This window comes from Colius striatus, chromosome 5 (assembly GCF_028858725.1).
Source record: "Colius striatus isolate bColStr4 chromosome 5, bColStr4.1.hap1, whole genome shotgun sequence".
In the NCBI taxonomy this organism is placed as follows: domain Eukaryota; kingdom Metazoa; phylum Chordata; class Aves; order Coliiformes; family Coliidae; genus Colius; species Colius striatus.
In genome coordinates this window covers 24,219,430-24,244,710 of record NC_084763.1, presented here as the reverse complement: position 1 = coordinate 24,244,710, position 25,281 = coordinate 24,219,430, and the positions used below count along the sequence as shown (strand labels likewise).

The 25,281-nt window shown below is 40.0% G+C and overlaps 3 protein-coding genes across 7 annotated transcripts in view; 2 read left to right on the top strand and 1 right to left on the bottom strand.

Moving 5' to 3' along the window:
- Nucleotides 1-460: 460 nt before the first annotated feature.
- Nucleotides 461-8,336, top strand: NFE2L3 (NFE2 like bZIP transcription factor 3). The gene is given in 10 exon segments (XM_061997395.1): nt 461-575; nt 2,335-2,417; nt 3,336-3,419; nt 5,848-6,012; nt 6,014-6,133; nt 6,135-6,522; nt 6,525-6,735; nt 6,737-6,772; nt 6,774-6,827; nt 6,829-8,336. Coding segments are annotated over 10 exon segments (1,467 nt in total). The 3' UTR covers nt 7,040-8,336.
- HNRNPA2B1 (heterogeneous nuclear ribonucleoprotein A2/B1) overlaps nt 5,245-25,281 on the bottom strand; it is a 20,340-nt gene continuing 303 nt past the window's right edge. Inside the window, exons 2-12 of one of the 5 annotated variants that reach the window (XR_009818755.1) lie at nt 20,366-20,476; nt 19,712-19,858; nt 18,310-18,520; nt 17,866-17,967; nt 17,687-17,776; nt 17,199-17,261; nt 16,603-16,722; nt 16,221-16,343; nt 15,292-15,374; nt 13,842-13,972; nt 5,245-12,999 (exon numbers count right to left, since the gene is read on the bottom strand). Coding sequence is in view for 4 of the 5 variants with exons in the window: in XM_010208306.2 (XP_010206608.1) it covers nt 15,313-15,374; nt 16,221-16,343; nt 16,603-16,722; nt 17,199-17,261; nt 17,687-17,776; nt 17,866-17,967; nt 18,310-18,520; nt 19,712-19,858; nt 20,366-20,476; nt 23,841-23,852 (1,041 nt within the window). In the remaining variant the exon portion in view is untranslated. Of the gene's footprint in view, nt 13,000-13,841; nt 13,973-14,650; nt 15,136-15,291; nt 15,375-16,220; nt 16,344-16,602; nt 16,723-17,198; nt 17,262-17,686; nt 17,777-17,865; nt 17,968-18,309; nt 18,521-19,711; nt 19,859-20,365; nt 20,477-23,840; nt 24,221-25,281 lie in introns of those variants that run through there. The other 4 variants (XM_010208306.2, XM_061996437.1, XM_061996436.1 and 1 more) reach the window with 4 other exon arrangements.
- CBX3 (chromobox 3) overlaps nt 24,476-25,281 on the top strand; it is a 13,275-nt gene continuing 12,469 nt past the window's right edge. Inside the window, exon 1 of the mRNA XM_061996444.1 lies at nt 24,476-24,874. The gene's annotated coding sequence lies outside the window, so the exon portion shown is untranslated. The remainder of the gene's footprint in view (nt 24,875-25,281) is intronic.

The window sequence follows — 25,281 nt, the reverse complement described above, 5'->3', positions numbered from 1 at the left end:
CAGGACAGTTCTTTAATACTGATTGCCCTTGACTTAATATCTGCTTTTGATGATGATGAATTTTATTAATTAGGATAATAGCTCATATTCATTTGACAAGTATTAGATTGATCTTTTGTAAAATTAAAGACTAGCCCTGATCTTGCAAACAAGTAATTGTGGGGCTAACTTCGTGCCTGTGAGTACCTTCATTGAACTCATTGAAGTGTTGCAAGTTCCCATGTTCCCAGTGTCGGGTATACTAAATTCCCTCTCCTGCTGTTTTACTACATAGATGAAAACTGGTTTTGTGTGTGTGTTTAGAAAAATTTGTTTTCTCCTGTTTCACAATAACAAGTAATCTCATCATTCCTAACTGCAGCTGGCAAAGAAGACATAATGTATTGGAATATAATTTTTACTAACTAGAAATTGTGTTAGGCATCACTGAAGGAAAGTACCTGTTACATCAGAGTGACAGATGAGTGCCCTGGATATCTACTTGTTCTTAGAAATTACTGTTTATAAAATTAAAGCTCCGTTCCAATCCTTGAAAAGAAAGTATGAAAAAATGGAAAGCCAAGAAATAAAATCAGGTAAAATCAAATTAATTTTCATAATGTTTTAAAAGAAATTTTAAGAGACTTAATAAACGTTAAATTAATACTTTTCCCCCATATTACATATTTTTACTCCAGAGTCCTATTTTTAAACCTTCTTACATTTAGTTTTTAATGTCTTTTATATGAAGCAATAATGTAAAAAAGAGTCTTACACATTTTGATGACTACTACAACTGCGTTTTTTATATAGTTTATGCTTTAATATAAAACCTGTAAAGTAAATTTGCTGTGGCCACTTGGTTCTCTGGCTTCCATTGCATCAAGTTTCATATTAAAATAACTTAGACTTGTCCTATAAAAGCCAAAATATCAAAGTTTAAAAAATGTAAATATGTAAAGTTCTTAGCAGTGATTCCTTCTTACCCTAGCAATACCCCAGCTCTATAATAAAACTACTGCAGTCTGCTGATAGATAAAAGATTAGTTGAAAAATGTCTCTGAGACTACTAAATCAGAACAATTTCATAGCAGGAGATTAAAAAAACCCTGTCATTTGAATAAATGTGATTTAGGTAATGACTCCGTAGAAGTGATGGGGAAACAGAGGTGTTTATTAGAATATGTTAATGTGATTGATTTTCTGAAAGAAAAAGCAAGGGATTTTGCTAACTGGCCATGTATAATTGACTGTTTTAACATTCCAACACTGAGTATGTGTTGAAATTAAAATAACTTGATTGTAAAATATTAGAAATATTTGTGCATAATTGGGATGAACTGAAACTTGCTAAAGCTGAACAGCTTTCTGAGTGCTGAGGCCAGGAACTTCAGGAGGACAAAGCACTGGGACTTCTCTGGTGCTAAAAACTAAAGAGATAAACTAAAGAAGGGGGAGGAAATCATCCTAACTGAAGTTAACAAAAGATTGGCAACACTCGGACACTCAAGTATGTAAATACTGCAGTTAAGAGAAGACTGGGACACTGACAACACCCAAGTGCAAATCAAATAAGACTTAAATCTGCATAAGCACTAGAAACTAGAGAAAATTACTTCCAAGATAAGCATCAGAAACAGGCCGGAGACAGATAAAGGAACTAGAAGACCCCAGACTCAAATACAGCTATTGGACCAAGCCCTCACAAGAGTGAAGGGGAACTTGGACTGTCAGGGTTATAACCCAGGGGTTTCTTGGTTCAGGACTGCTCTCATAAGAGGGGCTCCAGCTGGAGCTGTAATAAACCAACTGTGCCAAAACCTGGAGTCCGAACTCTTTTTTTAGAGCCGAGGGCTAAGTTTGGGTCCAGTAGCACTCAGACTCCTCTTGTCTTGGAAGGAATTTAGAAAGCAAAGGGCATCCAGTCCAAACCTAATGACTCGTCAGAAACTCCAACAGTACATATGCTGTTGTGAAATGACATCCGGAAGAGAGCGATAGCCCAAACCTTCCATGAAATCACGTCATCATGTGTTTAGTTTAGAAGAGTTTGTTTCTAGTGTTTGTGAAAATCTATTTCTACCGCAGATGGGTTCAGCACCTGGGCACCTCTGAAGAGGAGGCGGTGTCTGCACTCCTGAACTGATGTCAGTCTTATTCTGCCCTCAGAGTCTACACAGGGCAAGTTCATCCATGTGAATGTACGGTGTGTATTTTATTGAGGTGTATATTTTATATGAAATGCTAGAGCTGTAAAAATAAAAATGAAAAAAGTTAATTTTAAAGATGATTTTTGACAGTGTGTTGCTTAATACAAGTCTTGTATTTTTATCTTTAGGATGTTGATCTGAAAAGCATGTTGGGAAGCTTTGGATCACTGTTGTCCACACCAAGGAGATTACCAGGTGGAACTGCAAGAGGAGGAAGACATAAATCAAGTAAATTATGGGGAAAAAAAATGGAATAAAGGAAAACTGAATAGGAAGTGAGAGATGATATAGGTCTTACCACTGTGATAAAGAGTAGGCAAAGAAATGGAGTAAATGGTTTTGAAAGGAATGTTTGACTTCCTCTTTTCATTTGGAGTGTCCCTTGCAAGGGCAGGAAGGGAATAGTGAATGATACTTTGTGAACTTTCTTGTATACTTTCTTGAAAACTGCTCCCCTCCTGCCTCCAGCCCAATATAGTTTATGTAGTTGAAAGGTTACCACTAACCATTTTTCAATTTGGTTTTGGTTTTTTTTCCACTATGAAGGCATTGTGTTTGTGGGCAAGGAATTTTTTTTGCCTACGAACGCTAGAAATGTGAATGATAAATTATACTGCTTTCAACAGTTATGTAAAACTTGATGCTCAGATGTAGAATTACATTTGGGAAACTGGACGTGTGTATTGTAAGTAGAAGGCAGAGAAATAACGATGTTAAACCAAAAAGGATGCACTTTGGGTTTTGTTCTGTCTGAGAGCTAAAATGAGAAGATCATTCATCTTCTCGAGACCTCATGAGAGCTGAGAATATCAGAACTGGTTTCTTGCCAGCCCCTCTGTTTGCCACTGCCCTGGCACCTGGGTGTGGAAAAAATACTTGTTTGTTCCATGGTGGTAGGTAGGTGCAGGCTCAGAGAGGAGAGAAGCCCAGTTCTGCTGTTGTGGGATAGAGCAGGATGCTCCTGCCGTGGAGTTACTTTGCTTGCTTCTATCAATGTGACATCTCCCAACAGGATGAAACCTTTATGGGCTCAGCAGCAGTATTTCACAGAGATGTGCTCTATTTGCTATCAGACTTTGATTTTTTTTTACCTCCTTCTATGTAAAATAACTGCTTTACAAAGTGTTTCTGTTTCTTCTGTCACAGAGCAACTGCAACCATGTAGATTCCATTCTCTCCTTAGAGGGCTATTTATAGCTTCTGTCATCGCAGATTGAAAACATGCTACAGGTAGATGAGAAAACACACACATCACTAATACACTGGAACAGAGTCAGTGATTGCTGGATAATGACTTACTCTGGTTTATCTAATAAAACAGCCAGAGAATGTATCAGCAAATCAATGTGGCAAAACTTAACCGAAGATGTTAAAGATGCTACTGTCTGGTTTTTACAGCAGCTGTCATTGGCTCTACTTGAAAAATTTTCCCCAGTGACTTTTCTGGGATACAAAAGCTACAAAGTCCCGACTTGCCTTTGACTTAGTGTTCAAAGTTGGATAGAGCTACTGGATAACTAATAATTACCTTTCTGAAACTTAATGCCAGTTTGTATTTATACAGCAGCTCTTGGTGTGTTTCTTTAGAGCGATGCCGAGTTTTTAAGCACTAGCAGCTACTAAGCATTTGTGGTGATAGATTACAATTGTCATAGATATTGGGTCAAGTGCTTACAAGCTTACTACCCTCAAGAACAGACCCATCTTTCTGGCAAATCAGGTCAGTCAGCATTAGCAACAGACCCATTTTGTTTGCTTTTTTTTATCATCTGGGCTTCTAATACTATAGTTTACCTTCTGGGTGCCCATCTTTACAAAAAAGTTGTTAATTGGGGTCTCTGTCCTCCAGCTCATAGATGCAATCATTAAGCATGAGTCATTAACCATTCCTTTTTTGGTAGTTCTCCTAGGGTATCTTACATATGCTTCCCATTGTAGGAACTTCCCAGGGTCATTAGTGTGTTCCATATAACATCATGCTTATCTATAGAACACTTAGTTTGGAAATCTGGAGGTTGGATAGTGCCTCCTAGCCCATACATTGGGCTCCTCTATTCTGCTTCAGTAATGAATTGCACACCAACAAGATTCAGAAGTTCATCAGATTTTTTACTTTTCTCTGTTCTTTTTACAATTTGAAGGAAATGTGGCTCTCGCCTTTATGTAGCTATAACAATATACAGTTACATATTTTCTATACCGCTATTAATGCACTGCCATCTTGTGACAATATATCTGTTTAAAACAGATTGTTTCTTCCAGGTACCAAGTCTTTAGAGTGCTGGGAGTTTTTTAATAGTTAACTTGCCAAGAATCTTTCTTTTCAAGGGCTTAATTGAAAATACCAGCTCTATCTCAAAGAACAGAATCATAGAATCACAGAATGGTAGGGGTTGGAAGGGACCTTTAGAGATCATCTAGTCCAACCCCCCCTGCAGAAGCAGGTTCACCTAGATCAGGTCATGTAGGAACATGTCCAGGTGGGTCTTGAAGACCTCCAAGGAAGGAGACTCTACAACCCCTCTGGGCAGCCTGTTCCACTGCTCTGTCACCCTCAATACAGGTGGTTTAGTACAAGGTAACTCCATAGGAGAAATAGTAGAGAACTTAAGAGGTCCTGGACTTTATGGTACATCATTCCTTTCCGGTGGAAAGTGCTTTTTACATTGTGTTCAATGAATGGCACTAAGCTTTTGCCTGCACCACAGTAGGGATGCACAGCTATGGAGGAATTGTAACATATACTTCTTATTTGATGTACTGGCATTCTCAAGTTTTTTGTATCCATTTATTTTATAGTCATACTCTGCTTGTCAGCAAATGCCCTGATATCATCTTGGGCAGCGACTTTGTACTCTTAGGACCCAGCAACTATAGCCTAGGCCCACAAAAAGTGTGCCTTAATGCTACTGCAGTACTCGCTTATCTTCTTGACTGCAGGGCTGAGGGATCATACAGCAGCTTTATTTTTTAAAAGAAAACCTGAGTAGTAACATAAAGTCAAAAGACATCCACAGAAGCTGTGATTAGTAAAGGAGTTGAGAACACAGTAGACTTCAGTTAAGGAGCTAAGCCAGATGTGGCAGCTGATAGCCCCAAAATCTTTATTTAAAACTATGAAAAAAAAAGTAGTGACATTGTGACAGCATGATCTTAACATTCCTGTCCTTACACCACTGTTCTCACTGGTTAACTCCTGCAGGTGAGCTATTTATCTTCTTTTACAAGGTTAATTTTCTAGCACTTTGAACCAGCTCATCCTGGAATCAGGCGATCATCAATACCACTACCAAGGAAGGGCCAGGACCACTCCTTCCCAAAGGACCTTTTCGTAGATTGGATCAGATATAAACACGTTGTAGTTTGATGCACACGTAGCAACAGTCCCAATTCTACCTCTCAATGGTTGTCAGTCCCACACTGTCCTTTGCAAGTCCTCTTCTTCCCATCACTTCAGTCACATTTCTTCTATACCCTTCCCACTTCCTCTTGCCACATGCCAACACATGTCATGCTCTGTACAAATGGGGAACAGTATTCGAGATAGCTAGAAGAGTTTAATGTAAAGTTTTTACTCTAATAGAGTAAAATAATGGAATTTTAAAAATCAAATTGATCAAGAGTCATTAATTTTATCCATTTTTCCATCATCTTTTAGGTGAGTTTACTGGAAAGCAGACAAATTGCTACTTCTAGTAGAGACCAAGAACCACCATCCTCCCACCCCAATGTAAATTTGACCCAGACACTTTGCAACTGTTTCAGTCTTCAGGATGCCACTCTAGTAAGAACAGAGTACCCCACTCAATCAAATTCAGAAACTACATTTACAAAAGCAAGAGTCTTTTCCTCAATCAAGCTCTAGTATCACAAATCTGGAATCACTGCTTCATGGGTCAAATTTGACAGGGCTGTTTTCAGCTGCTGACATTAGAAACCTGACAATCCCCTGACCATAGTTTTGATGAAAAGAAACTCGAGTCTTTGTCTTTGGAAGGTGGCTTTGATCCTACAGGAGTTTCTCATCTCTTTGAAGAACCCACCTCAGATTCAGGACCGTCTTTCAATTCAAGTCACAGCACCACTACCTCTTACTCAGTGTGCAGTGAAGGTGCTGTTGGGTACAACAGTGATGTTGAATCTGTGCTGGCACATGGCTGAGGAGCTGTTGTTGACAAAGAACACACAACTACATGTGTGCATGAGGAATATCCAGGTGATTCAGAATGTTCTAGAGAAGCCATGATTCATCAGTTTCTTTATAACTGTGCTTATAATCAACTGCCAAATCAAGCAGCATGCACTCCAGAGCATCATCAACAGACTTGGATGAAAAAAACAAAGAACAGGGTGGGTGCCATAATTGTACAGATACAAACCTTAGCAGTGATGAACACTATGCAAAAACCCCAAGAATACCATCTTCAGTTGATGAAATTGGGAGCATGCCTGTTGACTCTTTCAACACCATGCTAGGAAAGAGCCATCTGACAGCTACTCAGGTAGCTCTTCTATGTGACATCAGACAAAGACAAAATAACGCTGCAAAAAAAATGTCGTAAATGCAGACTGAGTGCAGTTCTTGGAAGAAGTGTGTAATCTTCAAACACAAAAGGAGAGTCTAAAAAAGGAGTACTCTGTGTGGCATGTCAATCAACCAGATACAGCAAAAGTTAAATAACCTGTACAGTGACATTCTCAGTAGATTGAGGGATGGCCAAGGTAGACCTGTTGACCCTTGTCAATATGTCATTCATTGCAATGACAATGGTAGTATTTTCATAATACCCAAAGACTTGGTCAAATCAGAACAGAAACAAGACAATGAAAAAGAGCAGAAACAAAAGTGACTGAAGATCACTTAGGTTTTATTTCTCCTGAAGAATGATAAAGGTATTTATACGAAGACTGGAGGTCAATGACTGCAGTAGTACAGATGACATTTGAGAGGGAAGGCTATGTTCCAGGGTCTGGCAAGCCTATGCAACTGTGATGTTAGACAGGCTACCAGCTGAGGCTTCTGAAGGTAAGAAATGTGTTTAGTTTTAATTAAAGGGACTAGGCCATCAGTGTAAGTGTAGTTAATATAGACCTATGTAAAACTAGGAACCGAGTTTCTGGTAACGAGGGAGTCGGGACATCAGCATGAGAAAAAACACCAGATTAGAGGTGGAAGAAAAATGTGCTTTGAGTACTTGATTCATCATACACAACGTAACTTTATCTTAATTCTTTTTCAGCACTGCAGGAAAAATTGTAGCTCAAGTTCAGCTTAAAGTCACTGTGTATTTACATATTCCTAAGAGATACTGTGTGCTTTGCATTTGTTCAGAACCGTTCTCCTTTTCCTAGTCTTGAGAAGCCCAGGAGGCTATTGCATTTTTCCATTACTTTCAACTTCATAGCTCCAAGTGCACATAACGTACCACCTACTTTTACTACTCTTGTGGTCCATCTGCAACTAGGTCCTGAGAAATTAGGTTTCAATATTATCTTACCTTAGGGATTTTTTTTTTTAAATTGTCCCAAATCTTTAAATTAAATTGAATCAAATGACTCTTTGTATGTACTTGTGATAATGAGGTTACATTGTGATAATGGCTTTGAATGAAGAAAAGAGCTTTTAGTTTCACATTTGTGCTGCGAAACAGAAGACCTTTTATTCACTCACATGCTTATACACAGCAGCTTATCCTTCTCCGTTTTACAACCTGAAAAGGGTCTGCAAAAAAGACTGCCTGAATAATAAGGAAGGAATATTAAGAGGTATGCTAGTTTGTAAGATATTAAAGTAACTACAAATATCAACCGAAGAGCAACAAATACTTTATGTATTTTTTACAAACAAAACACATAAAACACCACAAAACTCATTGGTCATGGCATGACATTGTAGCAACTTCATGGTCAGGTATGTAAAAAAAATCATTTGCAATACACAAAAAACTACACATACACACAATGCAAGTTTAAATGCTAAATTACACCTCTTGATGATAAACTGTGCCACTGGTGGATAAATCATGATTGTTTGCACTTGTGTTTACAGTAACTGGTAATTTCTAAGAAGAGGGCAGTACCTCAGATGCACTGAATTACCAATAACAAAATCAGCCAGTTTGAACAATTTGCTCTGCATTTTATATTAAAAGATTTCTTTACATAGATGTGCGCGTCTGTCCTTTTACTTATGTCTTGCCACAGCCTCAAATTGATAGGGTAAATTCACAGTGGAAACTTTATTCATGAGGCCCTGAAATGTCTTGCTGTTGGTTAAACATACCTGACAGTAAGGTGGTTATTTAATTGCTAATTAATGAACTTCAACCAAAACATGCAACAGGCAACTGATGGAACTGTGAACTTTATTTATAGATCCAGGAAAAAAAAGGAATAACACATTTGTATCAGCAAAATTGTCATCTTTTAATTAAATGACATAGTAAGCACTGGAAGTCTAGGCATGTAGCCTTTGCAGCACCAGGTCTTTTAAGTCTACTTCAGGGGTCATGAGCAAATTCTGGTAACTTACCAACTATAAGCCCAAATATTTCATTTTTGGGGCTTCACAAGTTTGTACATGCCTATGTGGGGAGGAAAAAAAACCCCAATCCAATAAACAAAAAACCTAAATGACACACACACATCAGTAGCATGAGCTCTGTGGACTCCTGTAAATCCAGCAAACGTTCCAACTGCTTCTCCAAGAAGCATTATGAACAATGTATGAACACTCAGTTGTTTCACCGCCCCACAAAACCTCTCCAGTGAATTATTACTTTTGGGTGGACTGTAGAAGTGCTCCTGACACACACACAACATTGGGCCTGGATGCATTATATCATTTTCTCAAACCTTCAGCTACCTACCCACAAAAAAAGACAAAACTACATAGAATTCAGAACATCCTACCTTACTGAATACTGACATGGAGAAAGACGGCTCTCTGAATGAAGTAGGAACACAAAAAACCCTCTTGAAAAAATTGTTGCAGTGCCAGAAAACTGCAAAGGTGAAGATTGTAGATGAACCTGCTGATACTTCAAGAAACAATGGAAACGCCAATGTGGGAATTCCCACGAAAAATATGATTTCCATAGTAGAGCTACTTAGCTACATAACCTTGGAGTGATAACTTGTTACATTAATAATGAAAAGAGGTTGTATGTGAGAAGTTAAGGTCATGTTGAGTAAGTACACAGGAAGAACACTGGATGATGGAGAAAACACAAAGCACACAGGTTACTTTCCAGTTACTGGAGGTAGCAACACACACAGGCACTACACAGCAGCATCAGCTGCTCACTGCTCAGATTCAAACCTCGAGAAGCATTCGTGGAAAATAAACCCAAGTTTAGGATTTTATTAGAATGCAAGACCCATGATTATGATATTCAATGCTGAACACCCAGGAAATAAGCCTTCAGAGAAACGGCACAGCATACACACTGTGAATGACCACTACCAGTACTGCACTGAGGTGCTACTTTAGCCTCATCTTTTGGTTTTATTCACACAGACTTGGCTTTTTACAGAAGCTAAATGTTACAAGACTGTTCCTGCTCGAGAGCTTACAATCTAGTTTTAGATGAGGTAACTGGAGTAACCGTCTTTAAAGAGGACAAAGCAACTTCATCCATATCGGTTTTAACAGCTCATTATTTGTCTGCAAATACAAACACTACATTTGTATCTTAAGGGTGTCAACAAGTATGGTTCCAACAAGGAGCTTGAAGACTGAGTAGGTGAAGGTCTGTAAATGAGGCAACAGGACACTTGGCACAAGGTTCTGGTGAAAATTTATTAAATAACTCAAAGCTGACACGCGTACCCATGTGAAAAGCACTCAATACTTGCTACACAGCTACCACAACTCCAGGAAACGCATCAGTCACTCATTTTCGTAGAATGCCCCGCAACAGACCAAGAAAAGATCAAATTGAGAAGGGCAAGAAACATGTGTTGCAAAGCACTGAGGGGGAACAGCAATTTTCTAAGACTTGCCCATAGTCCCTTTGGTCATGCAATGAAGTGATAAAGGACGTTGCACACAGCACTTTGTAGACTACTCAGTCCCCACCTAGTGGGTTCAGAACACCTTGTCAGGCACCGGGCAGCCATTTCCAGCTAAACACTGCCTGCTTTTACTGTTGATAAACCATCCTTGCTCTATTGACTGGAGTGACTTAGAGCAACTCTGGAAACTCTGGAAGTTCTGCTGCTGTGCAAAGCAAGCACCCAACTGCTGAACAGGACAGTATGGCTCCTGGCAGAACAGGCTGATGTTACCCAGGAAAGCCCTTCCACGTCACACGCCAGTGCACTCCTACCAGTACTGCTGTGTGAACCACACAAGAAGCTGGGGTCTCCCTTTTGAAGAAAAACAACCCCACAGCACTACCATGGGATTGCACTTCCATCACACGCTGCTTTAACACACACCAGCACGCTGAAGCTTCAGCGAATGTACTGTTCCAGTACATTCTCAGCAAACCATCCTCCTTCATACATGTGGTCAAGCTGCCAAAACAGTCAGCTGATGGCTCCTTAACAATTATGGTTTTTTGTGCTTTTTTTTTTCTTCCCCAGAAGTAGTAGGATTTCATCCCCAGGACACTAAGTGCATTCATCATAGAACTATAAGAATGCCATCTTCCCCACACATGACAAAGTTAAATTCCCGCTAATTATAAATCCCAATGTTAAGAGAATTTTTCATGTTTTCCTGAACACTTTTCAGCAGCCAAAGCAATAGAAGTAAATAAAATTCAACTTTCATTATGAACAGCACAGAGAACACAAGACTCTGTGACCCCTGCTCATCACTGCTTTGTAAATGCAAGTCATCCAACGTAGGTTTTTGGGGTCTTTTGCTCCCATAGCAGTTACCAATGTTAGGTTGTTCTGCACATTCTTCCCCCAGTTTGCTGTGGATTTGCTGGGGAAAGGCTGCGACTCAAAACCTGCTCTTCAGTTCTCATTACACTGACACATACTGACCAACAAGGTTATCCTTACTTTGAAAACAGTTTGTAGAGCAATATAAACCAAACTTCTTAGAAAAGTATATTCTGTCTACCCATCAAGGACCAGGAACTGAACACACACTGCTGTTTTTATTCAAAGTTGCTAGCTTTCAGTATCAGGCTGACTCAGAATAGTGACTTTTGTCACCAAATCCATCAGTGAACGCTGTGATTGTCACTTGCTTTAATTCTCAAGAAGAGACCAAGAAAGGAAAGTCACGAAAGCTCAAAAGTAAGACAAAAGGGAATTTACTCAAATACTCCAACTCTCTCAAGACTTTCAATATCCAGTAACTTCTTTGCATGCTGCTCTTCCCTATATGCTCCCTTCTGCCATCGCCAGTATATGAAAATGAAGACGTCCTCATTATGGAAAACAGAACACACTTTAAACCTTGTTGCAAAACTACTGAAAGATTGGTAAGTAGTTCAAACAGAAAAAGAGAAGAATTATTCCCCTTTGAAGTTGTTTCTTTTAATGTCATACGAATGTGGACATAGCAACTGTAAAGAAAAACTTCCATCAACTAAATCTAAGTTACAGGAAAGCAGGAAAATTCCTTATCATCTGGTCAAGTCATTCTGTTGGAAAGAAGAAAGTAAAGCAGATTTTGTGTGTCTTCATTTTCTGCTTCCGCTGCAGCCCACTGGTTACCTATGCAAATATTTCAAAGTTCAACTTAAGAAACAGGGAAAAAAAAATTGTTTGTCAACCCTTAATTATTATTTCTCAATTACATGAAGGAGGTTATAGACATTAGGATTCTGCCACAGCTAAGCATATAAATACAATTTTAGAATAAACTCTGTATGCGGGTAACAGGTTAAAACAGAAGATATCTTCCCTCAAATACATCCCCAACTGAAGCTTTCCCAGGCTTCGCACCTGGGAGTTTGGTTTGGCGGGTTTTTGTTTGGTTTTTCCTTTGGATTTTTGGTTCTTTTTGCCTTTTTTTTTTTTGTTTTTTTCCCCCCACACAGGATGCTTCTATCAGTAATACAGTTCTAGTGCAGTAGGAACTCTACATTCCACTCAAGTCTTTTTCTCTTGATGCTAAAAGCTCTTTACATGTAAAAAGGATAAAGCTATTGTCCTATCACATTTTGACAAACTCTCTGAAGTGGTTAGTTTCATTAAGAGGAATGGAGGTATTTTTATAAAGTGATATAAAATACGGCCAAAAAGCTATTTTAAAGCAATTGTGTCCAACAGCAAAAAGATCAGCATTTTTAATTTCTAGCACTGCTTCTCCCAACAGAGAACAGATGCCGACAGTCATGCAAATTCTGTGAATACGCTCATCAGGTTGACTGTTTTAAATCCACCTCAAAATGGAATGTTTCAAATCATGAAAGGGTCTAAAAGCTGCACGTAAACATTTTTTAATATGTTAGACACACACTAAGTTTTATTAAGCATTACACTAGAACTACTTTGGTATAAAAAAATACTTTATTTTAAAGCTATGAAAGTTATAAAAAGATGTAGTTAAACTTTCTACTCACAGAATGCTTGCTATTTTAACATTAGTGATTTGTTTCTCCTAACCAATCTGAATTTTATTCGATAGTTTTACAAGACATTATTTCTGTAATTTTAAAAAAACCCATAATTACAGGGAGCTGTACTAATTGTGATGGTTTATCAGTATTCATTTAACCTCTAGATTTTTTAATGAAGGCAGCAAAAACAACTATTTTCTGATGATACAGAATTTCTTATTTCTTGAAGCGTTTCTGTGGTTGACCACTTCTTCATTAGTTACCTGCAGCATGGCACCTTCCTGCCAAAGAAAAAAAAAGTGTATCTGAAGATGTTTATCACATATGTCTAAACCAAATTACCAATAGGGGAACTTCAGCCTTTTTTTTTTTTTTTTAAAAAAAAAGTATAAGCAGTTCACTGGTGTGTCTAACACAAAAAGAACAGGACTTTTGTTAGCTGAGTCCATGTCCTTCAGTGCGTAGGTAGCCTTTTAAAGGCAATGGAACTTTGAAATAAGGGCATTTTTTGGGGGTTGTTTTTTTTTTTGGTGAGTTTTTTTTGATTTTTGTTTAAAAACACATCTAGTAGAGTATGCCACCCTTACTCTGCGTAACTCATTACTTGCTGAATTTTCATTAATTTGAGGTGCAAACATTCAATGCAGTGAGAGTAAGGCTGACTGAATTTGGCACTAAGGTTTATTAGCTGCAAGAACTATAAAAAATGGTGGAAACCTCAACATTCTAGCCAAATTCCAATTTACATGATTACACTGTACACTTGTGAAATACCACCTGCAGTTTCATTTGAAGTTTTCACTTCCCCTCCTAAAGAACTGCTTATGCAGTTGTTAAAAGAATGGACGACACATTCCTTCACAGAGGCAGATGTATTCTGTGGTGTAATTTTTTCCTTACACGTAAACAGTCTACAGTTACTTGGAACCTTCAGGATGAAAGGTGTTATACAAAATAGATTACAGGAGACAAGACACATAGCAACATAGTTCATTTCCAACAGCACAGAACTACCTTCATTGCATTACCTTGCAACCACCATAATGCATAGACTCCCAAGAAAAAATAAAACGTTGCAGGATGCAAAAATAAAGTTGTATGATTGAATTAACTTGTGACCTACCATTTTAACTACCAACACCAGGGATGGAACCCTTGCAAAGCTTTACTAATGGACACTTGCAGGTCTCATTTGTTCAACTGTAGCAGTGTACAGTGGCAGCAGTCTATGCTTGTCCAGGGTTCATATCATAGCTAGATTCCAGTAGGAAAAAAATATGTTAAGTAGCTGAAATTAACAAAAATTTGTTTGTAAAAAATTTAATAATACAAGAAAACAGGATTCACAAATTTCTTTTCAATCGGTAATCGTTAACTCAATTCATTGCTATGTTAAGCTACATAACGATAATCACTAGACTGAAAGAATACTGTCATACAATGTTAGTTTCTTGGTTTTGGAACATTAAGAAAGAAAAAGTAAATAAGATCTTACCTAAAGAAGTTTAACTGAAGCTTAGAACTACTTTGCTCTACACCCTCAGCCTTCGTTGGCATCCTTATACTACTGTAGTTAAAGCTTTGCAGAGATACAGCGCAGCTTTTTAAGACTGGCTGAACTCAGTGACGTTTTCAAGAGTTCTCTTGTACTAGACCTGTGTCCCTGGAAGAGTACCTCGCTGGGGATATTTCCTTTCCTTGCCATTGAAGAAGCAGCATCTAAAAGATCTAAAAAGGTGTTTCTCCTTGCAGAGATATCCCTTCAGTTATCTAGATATTTTATACCTGATCATTTACAAACAACACTTTTTTTCTGACCAGCATTTAATTTTACATATACAACAATAGCTTTATATTATTTGTGGGACCTTATGCTACCCACTCCTTGCCTTATTTTACAGTATTAAAAAAAAAATCTAAAATTACACAATATTTCCTTTAGAATTATTTTATTAAATCATAAATGTACAACAGCTTCTTAACTCTACACACGCACTTAAATTTTTAAAAGGAAAACGTTATGTCTTATTACACCATGATCCTGGCTAATAGCTTTTCAAAACTTTGAGAAAAATCTTAAAAAAGGTTTCACATGTCACCTGAAACTTACAAATTTAACATTATCAAAGGAATGCTTCTACACTTACAAAGACCACTAGAAAGAAACAACAATTAAAAAGCTAAGAAACTGTCTCAAAGGCATTTTTACAATCCTTCCTCCACAGTAAGGTAATGTTATTAAATAATCCAAATCCATTCACAAAATGGCTCTCTGCATCTGCTCTGGTGTCTTCTGCCATATCACTGCATATTTATGCATGACTGAGATAAGTGTTTCCTTAACATTGTTATTTCGATAACCTGAAGCTGTTCTGTTACCTCTGGGCTCTCATCCTCTCCTATTTATACAGTGAAGCCTGTTTCAACAGAAGTAAAGAGTAAAAAAATAGGTTATGAAATTATTCATCTAACCATTTTTTAAAGGAAAGATAATACGATCCTAAAAAGCTTTTAACTCCTGCAGCTACTCTCAAGAATCACTGCAATTTTATAACTTATAAAAACATACTTACCCATGGTATGCTTGCACAAACTCAGTAACGGCTCCTCCCTCCATATCCACCACTTCCTCCACTACCCCCTGGACCATAGTTTCCTGCAAATGCAAAAAAATCCCCCAAAAATAAACACAGAAACAAAAATCTAGGAATGCTTTAGATTCTGAGTGAAGACTAATACCCGTTTTAATTCCAGAAACAACATACACAACAAAGACTTGAATATTTCTCCATCTTCCTCTAAATAACCTCCAAGAACTGCCAGAGAACTACACGCTGAAATCTTGCTGAGATTCAACAGTGTCACATGTAGTTTGATGCACTGTCTTGAGCCCGTCAGGGATTACTGGAATGGTAAACCCTTCACAAGAAAGGGCTCCGTGTTTCAGTTTGTTTCACAAGCTTTACACACCATATTAAAAAATATTTTTTTCAACAAAAAGCAGACACATATTGGACAAAAGTGACAATTCCACCAAGTTTGGTGGACATGAACTAGGCTCTCTACAAATACTGTAAGCTGATAGTAAAGAACATGAAACTTGACTAAAAATTTTTCACAGATTGAAAACTGGAAAACACCTCATAATATTCTGAAAAAAAATTTAAGATTTCGTCTTAGAACCACAAAATGGTTTGGGTTGGAAAGGACCTTAAAGATCATCTAGTTCCATCCCATGGCAGAGCAAGGGCACCTTACACTAGGAGCAGATTGCTCAAAGCCCCATCCAACCTGCCTTTGAACAGTTCTATGGAGGGAACTACTTTCCTGGGCAACCTGTTCCAGTACCTCACCACCCACATAGAGAAGAATTTCTTCTTTTATCAAATCTCATCTATCCAATTTAAGTGTAAAATCGTTACTTCTCATCCTATTGCCCCCTCCCCAAAAGACTAAAGCCCACTCATTCTGGACCCAATATAGGTCAGGATATATACAATACCTCCACCATATGGTCCCCCCATGTTCCTGCTGCCACCAAAATTTCCACTCTTCATTGGACCGTAATTTGAAGGTTGTTGGTTGTAGTTTCCAAAATCATTATAGTTTCCACTTCCATAATTGCCTGCATTATTAATACATAAGTGGAAAAACACCTAGATGAGCCAAAACGCACATGGCACCTGCAGTTATGTCACTATTGGAATTTTAAAAGAAGTACAAAACCATGAAGGTATTCTGGCAGTGTATGCAACAACAAACTGCTCTTTCAAACTATTTAGAAAACAAAAGCTTCCTCAGACAACCCTCCTCCACCCCTAATCTCAAATGACTTGCACTAATTGACAACTGAATTGTTTGGTCATTTCAAGCCAGTAGGTTACCTCCTCCATAGTTGTCATAACCACCTCCATAGCCCCCACCCTGGTTGCCATATCCAGGTCCTCCTCCACCATATCCTCCTCTTCCTCCTCCGTAACCAGGACTGCCACCAAAGTTGCCACCTATAACAACATAATCCTTTAAAATAAACTTTCCGGTGTAGAACACAATCAAATCCTACAGAAGCAGGGGATACTCTTCTGTTTACAAGTCTATAGGGCAAGAATTGAGCAGAGGTTTAGTAGAAAAAGGTCTACGTAAAGAAATTTCTGTTTTTCAAGGCACATACTCCCACCCTAGCTGAACTGCAAGCACACAAATTGTCTCAAAACCTTAACTAAAGGCTCAAATCACATCTTGGGTATTTTTTAGGAAATGTAAGAAAACACTACTGAAGAGAAGAAAGGTCATGGTTGTTCACGAGACAGCCATACAATTGGCCATATAAAGGTTTAACCTGAGCCAACAGCCATGTGTGCTTCTTAAATGCAATAAAACAGCTTTGGCAATTAGTATCGACTTTTAAAGTCATAAATGAATACAGAGATGTTTCAGAATGAGATATAAATGACCACTCCCACCCCACAAGTAAACTAACCTCCGGGTCCTCCACCATATCCGTTATACCCGTCACCAAATCCACGGCCGCTGCCATATCCATCTGTTGGATGACAAAAAAACAAAGTATTGCAATTGACCTCTAGCAAAGTATCTCAACTCCCAAACCTTTATGACCTTAAGGGTCAAATCTCACCAGATTACTAGGCATAAGAATTTAGAAACACATTGAAAAAGAACACACCCAATCAGTTCTCCACATCTTCCTGTTTTCCCGCAACTCTAAGGTACACAGTTCTCTTTTTGGATGTAGCCCTTCTACTGTAAAGGTCAGGCAAGGGCTACATAGAATTACAGAGGGGAAATGTGAATTCCTTATGGTGTGCAAGACAGAAAAGCTCTGCAAGATACTTCTCTCCAAAATTCATTAACTGCTACGGCTCAATTTAAATCAAACAGCAGCTTTTTAAGTTACCCAGAATGACAGTTCACATAAAGGGGGAGGAAAAAAAAAAGCTACAAACATGCCTGTCTTACCGGCTCCCCCTCTGAAATTGCTGCCAGGTCCTGGACCGAAGTTGCCACCACCTCCACGTGCATCACCGAATCCAAAGTTCCCTGCAATGGTTTAACATTTATGAGCAGTGAGATCATGGAAAGTGAACACAAAACCCATTCAATAACCATTAACCATTTCACGTACGTACCTCCTCTCCCACTCCTAGAATTTTGAACTTCCTGCATCTCCTGCCTAGAGAGAGCTTTCCTTACTTCTGCATTATGGCCATTGATGGTGTGATACTTCTGCACTGTAACCACATCAAACAAGATACCATCAGCACTTAAGCACTGATCTGGAATCGAGTTATCAGACTTCCAAAAATGAAGTAATTCCAAATTTATCTATACACATTCCAGATCAATTAAAACCCTCCATTACCATACCATTTTTAAGAAACCAGTACTTTCTTAAAATACACGCTCCCCACACAGTTCACCAAAGCTACTATGCACCAAATATTCATGCACATCACTTATCTCTTCAGTTGAAGCTTAGCTTTATCACCTTGACTTCAGTTTAGCTTTACACAATTATCATGACTGCAGAGATTAATACTACCAAATGAGAGAGTTAAATGAAGCTTACTTACATACAATTTTATCCACAGGATCATGGTCATCAAAAGTAACAAATCCAAATCCTCTTTTTTTACCAGACTGTCTGTCAGTAATGATTTCAATGGTGTCAATTTTTCCATATTCCTCAAAGTAGTCACGAAGGTGGTGCTCCTCGGTGTCCTCTTTAATACCACCAACAAATAGTTTTTTCACAGTAACATGAGCACCAGGTTTTCCAGATTCCTGTTAAAAGGATTATTTAAATTACTGTTAAAAAAAAACCGAATCATTTCAGAAATCACTGTTTTGTTGGACTTTGGCAATGGAATACTGACAAACTAAGATTTTCCAGGGATTGAAGTAGCCCTCTTACAATGCGCATCTCAGCAACTTTGTCTAGGGGATGTTCTGGAAGGGAAGTAACATGGGGTAATGTGGAAGTTTTTTTCCTCCCTCAAAGCCTTAAAAAAAAAGAGCCTTCAAAGCTCAAAGGCATTAAACATATTTAGAGGAAATATAACATCAACTGTTTGAAAAGAACTGCAAATATTTCATGAAGAACACAAATTCTCTTGAAACAAGGATGTGTCAGCTTCCTTTGCCCATTTCCCTAACAGCAGTGAAACCCAAATTCCATTCGTATCAACAACATAGGTCCTTCAACCTCAGTGAATAAACAGTTATGTGTTTCAAAATAAAAAGACAATTCCTCATATTCATGGATTATTTTTACACTTTGAGCATGCTATTTAAGCAGCTGCCCTAGGTAAGAATGACTTACTTCTAAAGCTCAGCAGTATCTGTGTGTATATACAGTAGGTATGGATGCTGCTTTAACTACCTTTATCCAAACCCTGCCTCCTGCCTGGAATGGAAAAGAAACTAGGATAGCTCACAAGGGTATTAGTAGTTACAATTTCCCTTTACCTCTGGATAGCTCATTCAGTTCTCGTTCCTCAGTCCAAATGTCCCTAACACCTGCATCCTTTACCTGGTGAACCCTCCTAGTGTTCCCACAATGCGGTACAAAGAAGTCATCTAGAATCTGCACTTGTTCCTCAAGTACCTCTGTACCAGAGTAACCTGGCTGAAAAGTTTATGGGTTCACTGCATTCCTGTGCATACACACAATTTACACGTGTTTAACACCAAACATGCCTGGGGCTAAAACCAGAATAGATTTTGTACACCACCACTCAGAAAAGGGAAAAAAAAGAAGTTTTCACTTCCTATATTTTACAGACTCCAGTTGTGTCCCCTGCAGACATAATAATTCTACCAGACCCGGAGTGCAGGAAGTAGAGCCCCATCCATGGCACTTAAACTACAGAATTTAAACCCAGGTGATTTCAACCAAGAAGAAAGCATGACTCACCAAAGCACAGATTCCTTTCTCAAAGCATGGAAAATATCTGCTTTCAAAGCTGTACTTACCTCTCTAGCCACAGCTCTCTTAGGCTCAACCACCCTTCCATCAATTGTGTGAGGTCTTGCGGCCATGGCTGCATCAACTTCAGCCATAGAGGAGAATGTTACAAAACCAAATCCTCTTGATCTTTTGCTTGCAGGATCCCTCATTACCTAAAACCAATGAACATGTTTAAATTATTTCTACCTGCCTCATGTTAAGTTCAACACTAACATCATTTAGAGAAAGCACGTAAACTTTTATTTACACTTTCCTTGATTTGATTTCAAAACACAATTATAATAAAGTAGCAGGCTATGTTGATTAAATAAATGAAAAGCACTGCTTGGCATCACACAAATTAAAACCACTGTTGTCCTCCAGGATTCCACCTGAAACTCTGAAATCCAATGACACCCAAATTAATGTTAAACTGTTAAAAAACAGTGGTTAGAGATGATCTGGGACATTTTACATGGAACACACTGTGAATATTCCCTACCTCTATCAACAGAGTTTGCAAGAAAAAGTCTGTGCATAGCTTCAATGGACTTAACTAGGTCTAAACCAATAAACTATACTCCTCAGAAAAATTAAGTTCCATCTTTTCATTAAGCTATCCAAAAAACAAACTCTCTGCTTTTAAAATTTCTAAACATTCTAAGCTATGCCACACTTACCACACAGTCTGTAAGCTTTCCCCATTGTTCATAGTAACTCCTCAAGCTTTCCTCTGTTGTTTCAAAGCTTAAGCCGCCAATAAACAGTTTGCGGAACTGCTCCTTTTCCCTCTATCACAGAAAAGAAGATCACATTAACTTAATTAACAATACTCCCTCTGCATCAGCATAATTAGACACTAAGCAAGATTTCCCTAAGTGTCTTAAAACTTTTTCAGTAAGACTTGGTTCTAAAAATTAGCCTTGGCTCTTCCAAATGTTAGTCACAATTCAAGAAATTGAGAGATGTGTGCAATTCTGTGGGTCTGCTTTTATGATACACATTTCAGTCATGTGCTTCTTCCCATCTCTCCCTCCAAATGCTTTGGAGGGGCCACACTCAAAGCAGCTTTTTAAAGAAAAGGAAAATAGAAACAAGACCAAAAGTTCTCATTACAAATAACATTAATTTATTAATACTGTCTGAATCTATTCCGGATGGCATTTGTTTTTAAAAACCATGCTGGCTCAAATAATTGCACATGAATGCTACTTTGCTATTTATCCCAAGTATTAAAAATAATAATTAAAAAAAGAAAGTACAGCTAAGGATGTCTGTTGCTGATTCACGTTTTCATTAATTACTAAATCCAATGAAAGCAGGAGCATGTGTAAAGTTCATCTGGGATCCTGCACCACTGGCATTAGCGGTATACCTATCCACCCGCAACAGCAGAAACACTGAAAGGAAATGGATTCCCATTAAAATAGAAATGTGAATACATATTTGCATACTCATCTGATACGAACAACATAAAGCATTATTTTACTACCTTTCAGAAAAATTATCACCATGCTTGCTCAGCAGAGCATTAATACAACACCAGGCCTATAATAAGGTATTACATTTACTGTTTTCTAGATGGTATTATACCAAAGCAGGAAGGACAACCTGCCAACCTCTACCAATTAAGAGTACTTTTCTACAAACTTTTAATACCAAGTATGGACCATTGTTGTGGGGGTTTTTTTTGTTTTTTTTTTTTTTTTTACACAATTGCATCTACTTTGCAACCCCACACTTCGAACAGCAACAACTAGAAAAAAAGAAAGGTACTAAAATAGTTGCCTTTTCACAAAATCAAAGTTCAGAATGTTTTTTGAAAGATAACTGTCCTGCTAGGGACAAGAGAACTCAAATGCAACGATTGCTTTATCTTTATACTGTTTACTCATTTTAAAAAGCAAAATAATCTGCATAGGCATTTGGTCTTCTGTTTTCTTTAAAATGATGATTTTTTTTTTTAAACCCAAGCACTGCATAATTACCTCTAACTGACAAACACAATCTGACATTAGGATCAGTGTAAAAAGGACAATCAAGGAGAAACAATGAGATCTGGAAAATAAGCAAAATAGTCCAGTGTGCAAATGCCTCTCAAAGCATCAAGCCAATCTGCATGTAGGCCTTTTTTTTTTTTGAGGTTGTACAAATCAGGCCCACATCTAGATGAACCGAAAAGGAAGACAATTACTGTAGGTAGTACCGAATCTGTTTTTTGCTGAAAACGCACCTCTATTATCAGCTTGAGATACTGCAGTCTGACAAAGAAGTCAATTAACAGAAAAATAAATCCCTCCTCCACCATATTTGAGAACCATTAGTTTACATGCCTCTTCAAAACACTTGGAATTTAACCTTTCAAATTACTTCAGCTCTGCTTCTTGAAAACTAGCACAAAAGACACTTTACCCTATACAATCAATTGCAATGCATCTAATAATAAACTGTTATTCTTATAAATATATAGGAATCAAGCAAATTTATTAGGCAGGTAGAATTTTTCCAATCAGTGTTAAGTCTACCTTTGAAAACAGTTATAAACATCTAAAGAAATGCAATAATTGCATTTGATATTTGAAGGACAAACATCTATCTACTTTAGTAATAAAAATCAAACAGAATAACACACTTTTTACATATCAACGAGTTCTTGAAAACTGTATTCTACCCTCGTTTTACGTGTAATGCAGTATATACTCTTCCCAACACAATATCTAGGCATTACTCATTTCAGGATGTGGCAGTAACAAAATGAACCACCAGTTTTTTAATTAAAACCACTGTGTGAGAATATAATAAACATGCTGTTCCACTGATAACTCACACAGCTTTGGCATGTAGAGAGACATAATGCAAGAGGAAACCTTTAATAACTTTGTAAAATCTTCGTTAGTTCTGACTTTAAAGTCTTCCTTCACAGACTTAAACCAACACACTGCAAAGGACTGAAAAAAATGCATTGCCTTCCTAGAAAGTTCACCATCAGACCAACGAAATGCGTTTCATATAGCAATAGTGTGTGCACGAGTACTCCAGGCTGACTGCAAGCCTTCTGCAGAGTTAAGAACCCGAGTAACAAAAAAGGTTAACGGAGGTAAGCGAGTAGTAAGTCTGAACTACCAAACACAAAGCCGGGTTTTCTCAAACCAAAGAGACACTGCTCTCCCCCTCCCAAGCAGCCCGTTAGCTCCCATAGGCCCTGCAGAGTACCTCGGCCCAACAGCCTGCTTCCCCCCCTCTACGTTATCGGGAGTGAAGCGGTGACCGTGCCGGCTCCGCCATGTGGCGGATACCAGGAAAACAGGGGCCCCCGCCGCTACAAGGGGAAAATGGCGCCCAGACGCAGCCGCCTCCACGGACGGCGATGCGGCGGGAAGGAAAAACTTCTGGAAGCCTCGAGTCCAGATTTTAAAAAAAATAAATAACTACAAGGAAAAATAAAATAATCCAGTATCTCAGGCCAAACTAAAACCAAGTGCTGCCAACAGCTTCTACGGTGCACCTATACACATGGTACCAGAAAACGCTTGCAAGCGCTCTTTCCGCCCCCCACAGATAATCAGAAGCCTACAACTACACGGCCCGCCTCCTAGCCCCTAACCAGTCTTCCGCCGTACGCGCTTTCTTGCCTCACGAGGGATCCTCAGGCAGAAACGAGTCGCAGCAGCGCCGCCATTTTACCCGCGCTCCCCCCTCTACCCCCCCGCCACCGCCATTACTAGCGGCGCCACTCCGGCCGGCATCCCGCAGGGCAACGGCGACTGCCTGGATCGCGCAGCGGCTGACCTCCATAGCTGTGCCCCCTCCTCCAGCACCACCTTAACAGCAGCTCGGCTAACGGCTGCGTCAAGTGATTTAAGAAGTCGCCATCGGCCAAGCACGGCTACTGGCGCTGCTGCCTCCTCTCTCGGCGGCGCACTAGCTCCAACCGCCGCTTCCAGAACCTTCCTCCCCGCTAACGCTTCCTCTGCGCAAAGTCACCCAGCCACCCACCCGCGGGAGCCCGACTGGGAGGCAGTAGCGGCGCCCAGACCTGCGCTGAGAAGGACTTAAGCCCGCTCCTAATACCCGACCCGGAAAAATTCACTCCATATGCATAACCAAGCGTACCCCTCCTCAACGGCAAACTCTGAGTTTTCCCTTTTCACATACCATATTCTTCATGGTTTACGTATTCTTGCTTGAGAGTACCGTACAACTGCTCAGTAATGGCCGCCTTAACTGTTACGTAATTTGAAATTCAGCTCCACGTAGTTCTAGCGCCCTCCTTCTCCAGCCCAGGCTTCCTTCCCAGGTTTTAGATTTAAAAGAAACCCGAAAAAGCTTGATTCCGTAGCTTAAATATCTCCAAAGGGGCGACAGTTCTGTATAACGCCCCTATGTGTTTTAATCACGTAATAAAAAGTCATCAACCCGTTAGTAATGGCTGTCTCCGAAATGAGCCGAAGGAGCAGTCGTCGTCGAGCTTATCCGTTTCGACAGCCGCCGGAAAAAGCCGAAACGTGAATGGAGCTCATTCGACTCACTTCGGCCGTTTCCGGCAATTGCCGAAGCAGCCAGTAATGGCGTTCGGAGCCCGCTCGGCAATTTCCGGAGAATAAGCAGCAGCAGTCACCGACAATCCATCCGTTCGGCAATTTCCGACAGCGGAAGAGACCCGCAATACGTGCCCGAGCGGAGCCGAACCGGCCCCGATCACGATTGGCGCCGTGTCCTGTGTGGTTGGGTTTTTTTTTTTCTTTTCCCGGAAACTGCCGAACAGCCCCGAAGGCTGCAACCTCAAAGTGCGAGGTTATAATTAGCCGAAGGCGGGCTCGTATTATCGTCTCCCCCCGGCCCCGCCGCCAGCGGCGGCCGTAGCCCAGCACGCGGTCACCTGTGGTACTTAGGAAGGGAGCGGACGGGAGCAAAAGGAAGCGCACCCCCTATTCTCCCCGTCTTGTTCGCGGCCTGGCCCCTTCCCCCTCCGCCCGGGCAGGAGGAAGTGGTAACTGCACAGATTTTGGCGCCAGTGCCGACACATCGCGGGGGCCTGCGCGGGAGGCAGATTCTCCGCAGCCTGCTCCCCTCAGCCCCGCACCGCCGACGACGGGCGCGCCGCCCGCTTCGGCACTCTGTTCATCCTTCCGTCCTCCCCTTCCTTCTTTTTTCTTTCTTCAGTGGCCCCGCACGCACCGCGACAAAGGGTGAGTGCTGCCGCCCTGCGCACCAGGGAAATGGCGCTGAGGCTGCTCCTTTCTTCCCGCCCCCTCTTCTTCCCCCCTCCCCCTACTCCCAGCTCTCGGGGAAAGCCACCCTCGACTCCTTACCCAAAGCAGAGCTTCCCCCAACCGATTCCGGCCTCCTTCCCCACTAACAAGAGTCGCGTGTGTAAACCCCCCGCCCGGGCTTTCGGATTCTCTTTCCCTACCCTGGCGCTCCCGCTAATGACTAGGCCTTCCCGCCGCAACGCGGGAAATGGCTGTGGTCCCAACGGCCCCTCAGCCACGCAGGAACGAGCTTCAAACCCACGACCGGCGCTCCCTGCCCGCCCCCCACGCTCCCTGGGCTCGCTGGGCCCACCCTCCCGCACCGACTGAGAGCTGCGCTCGGC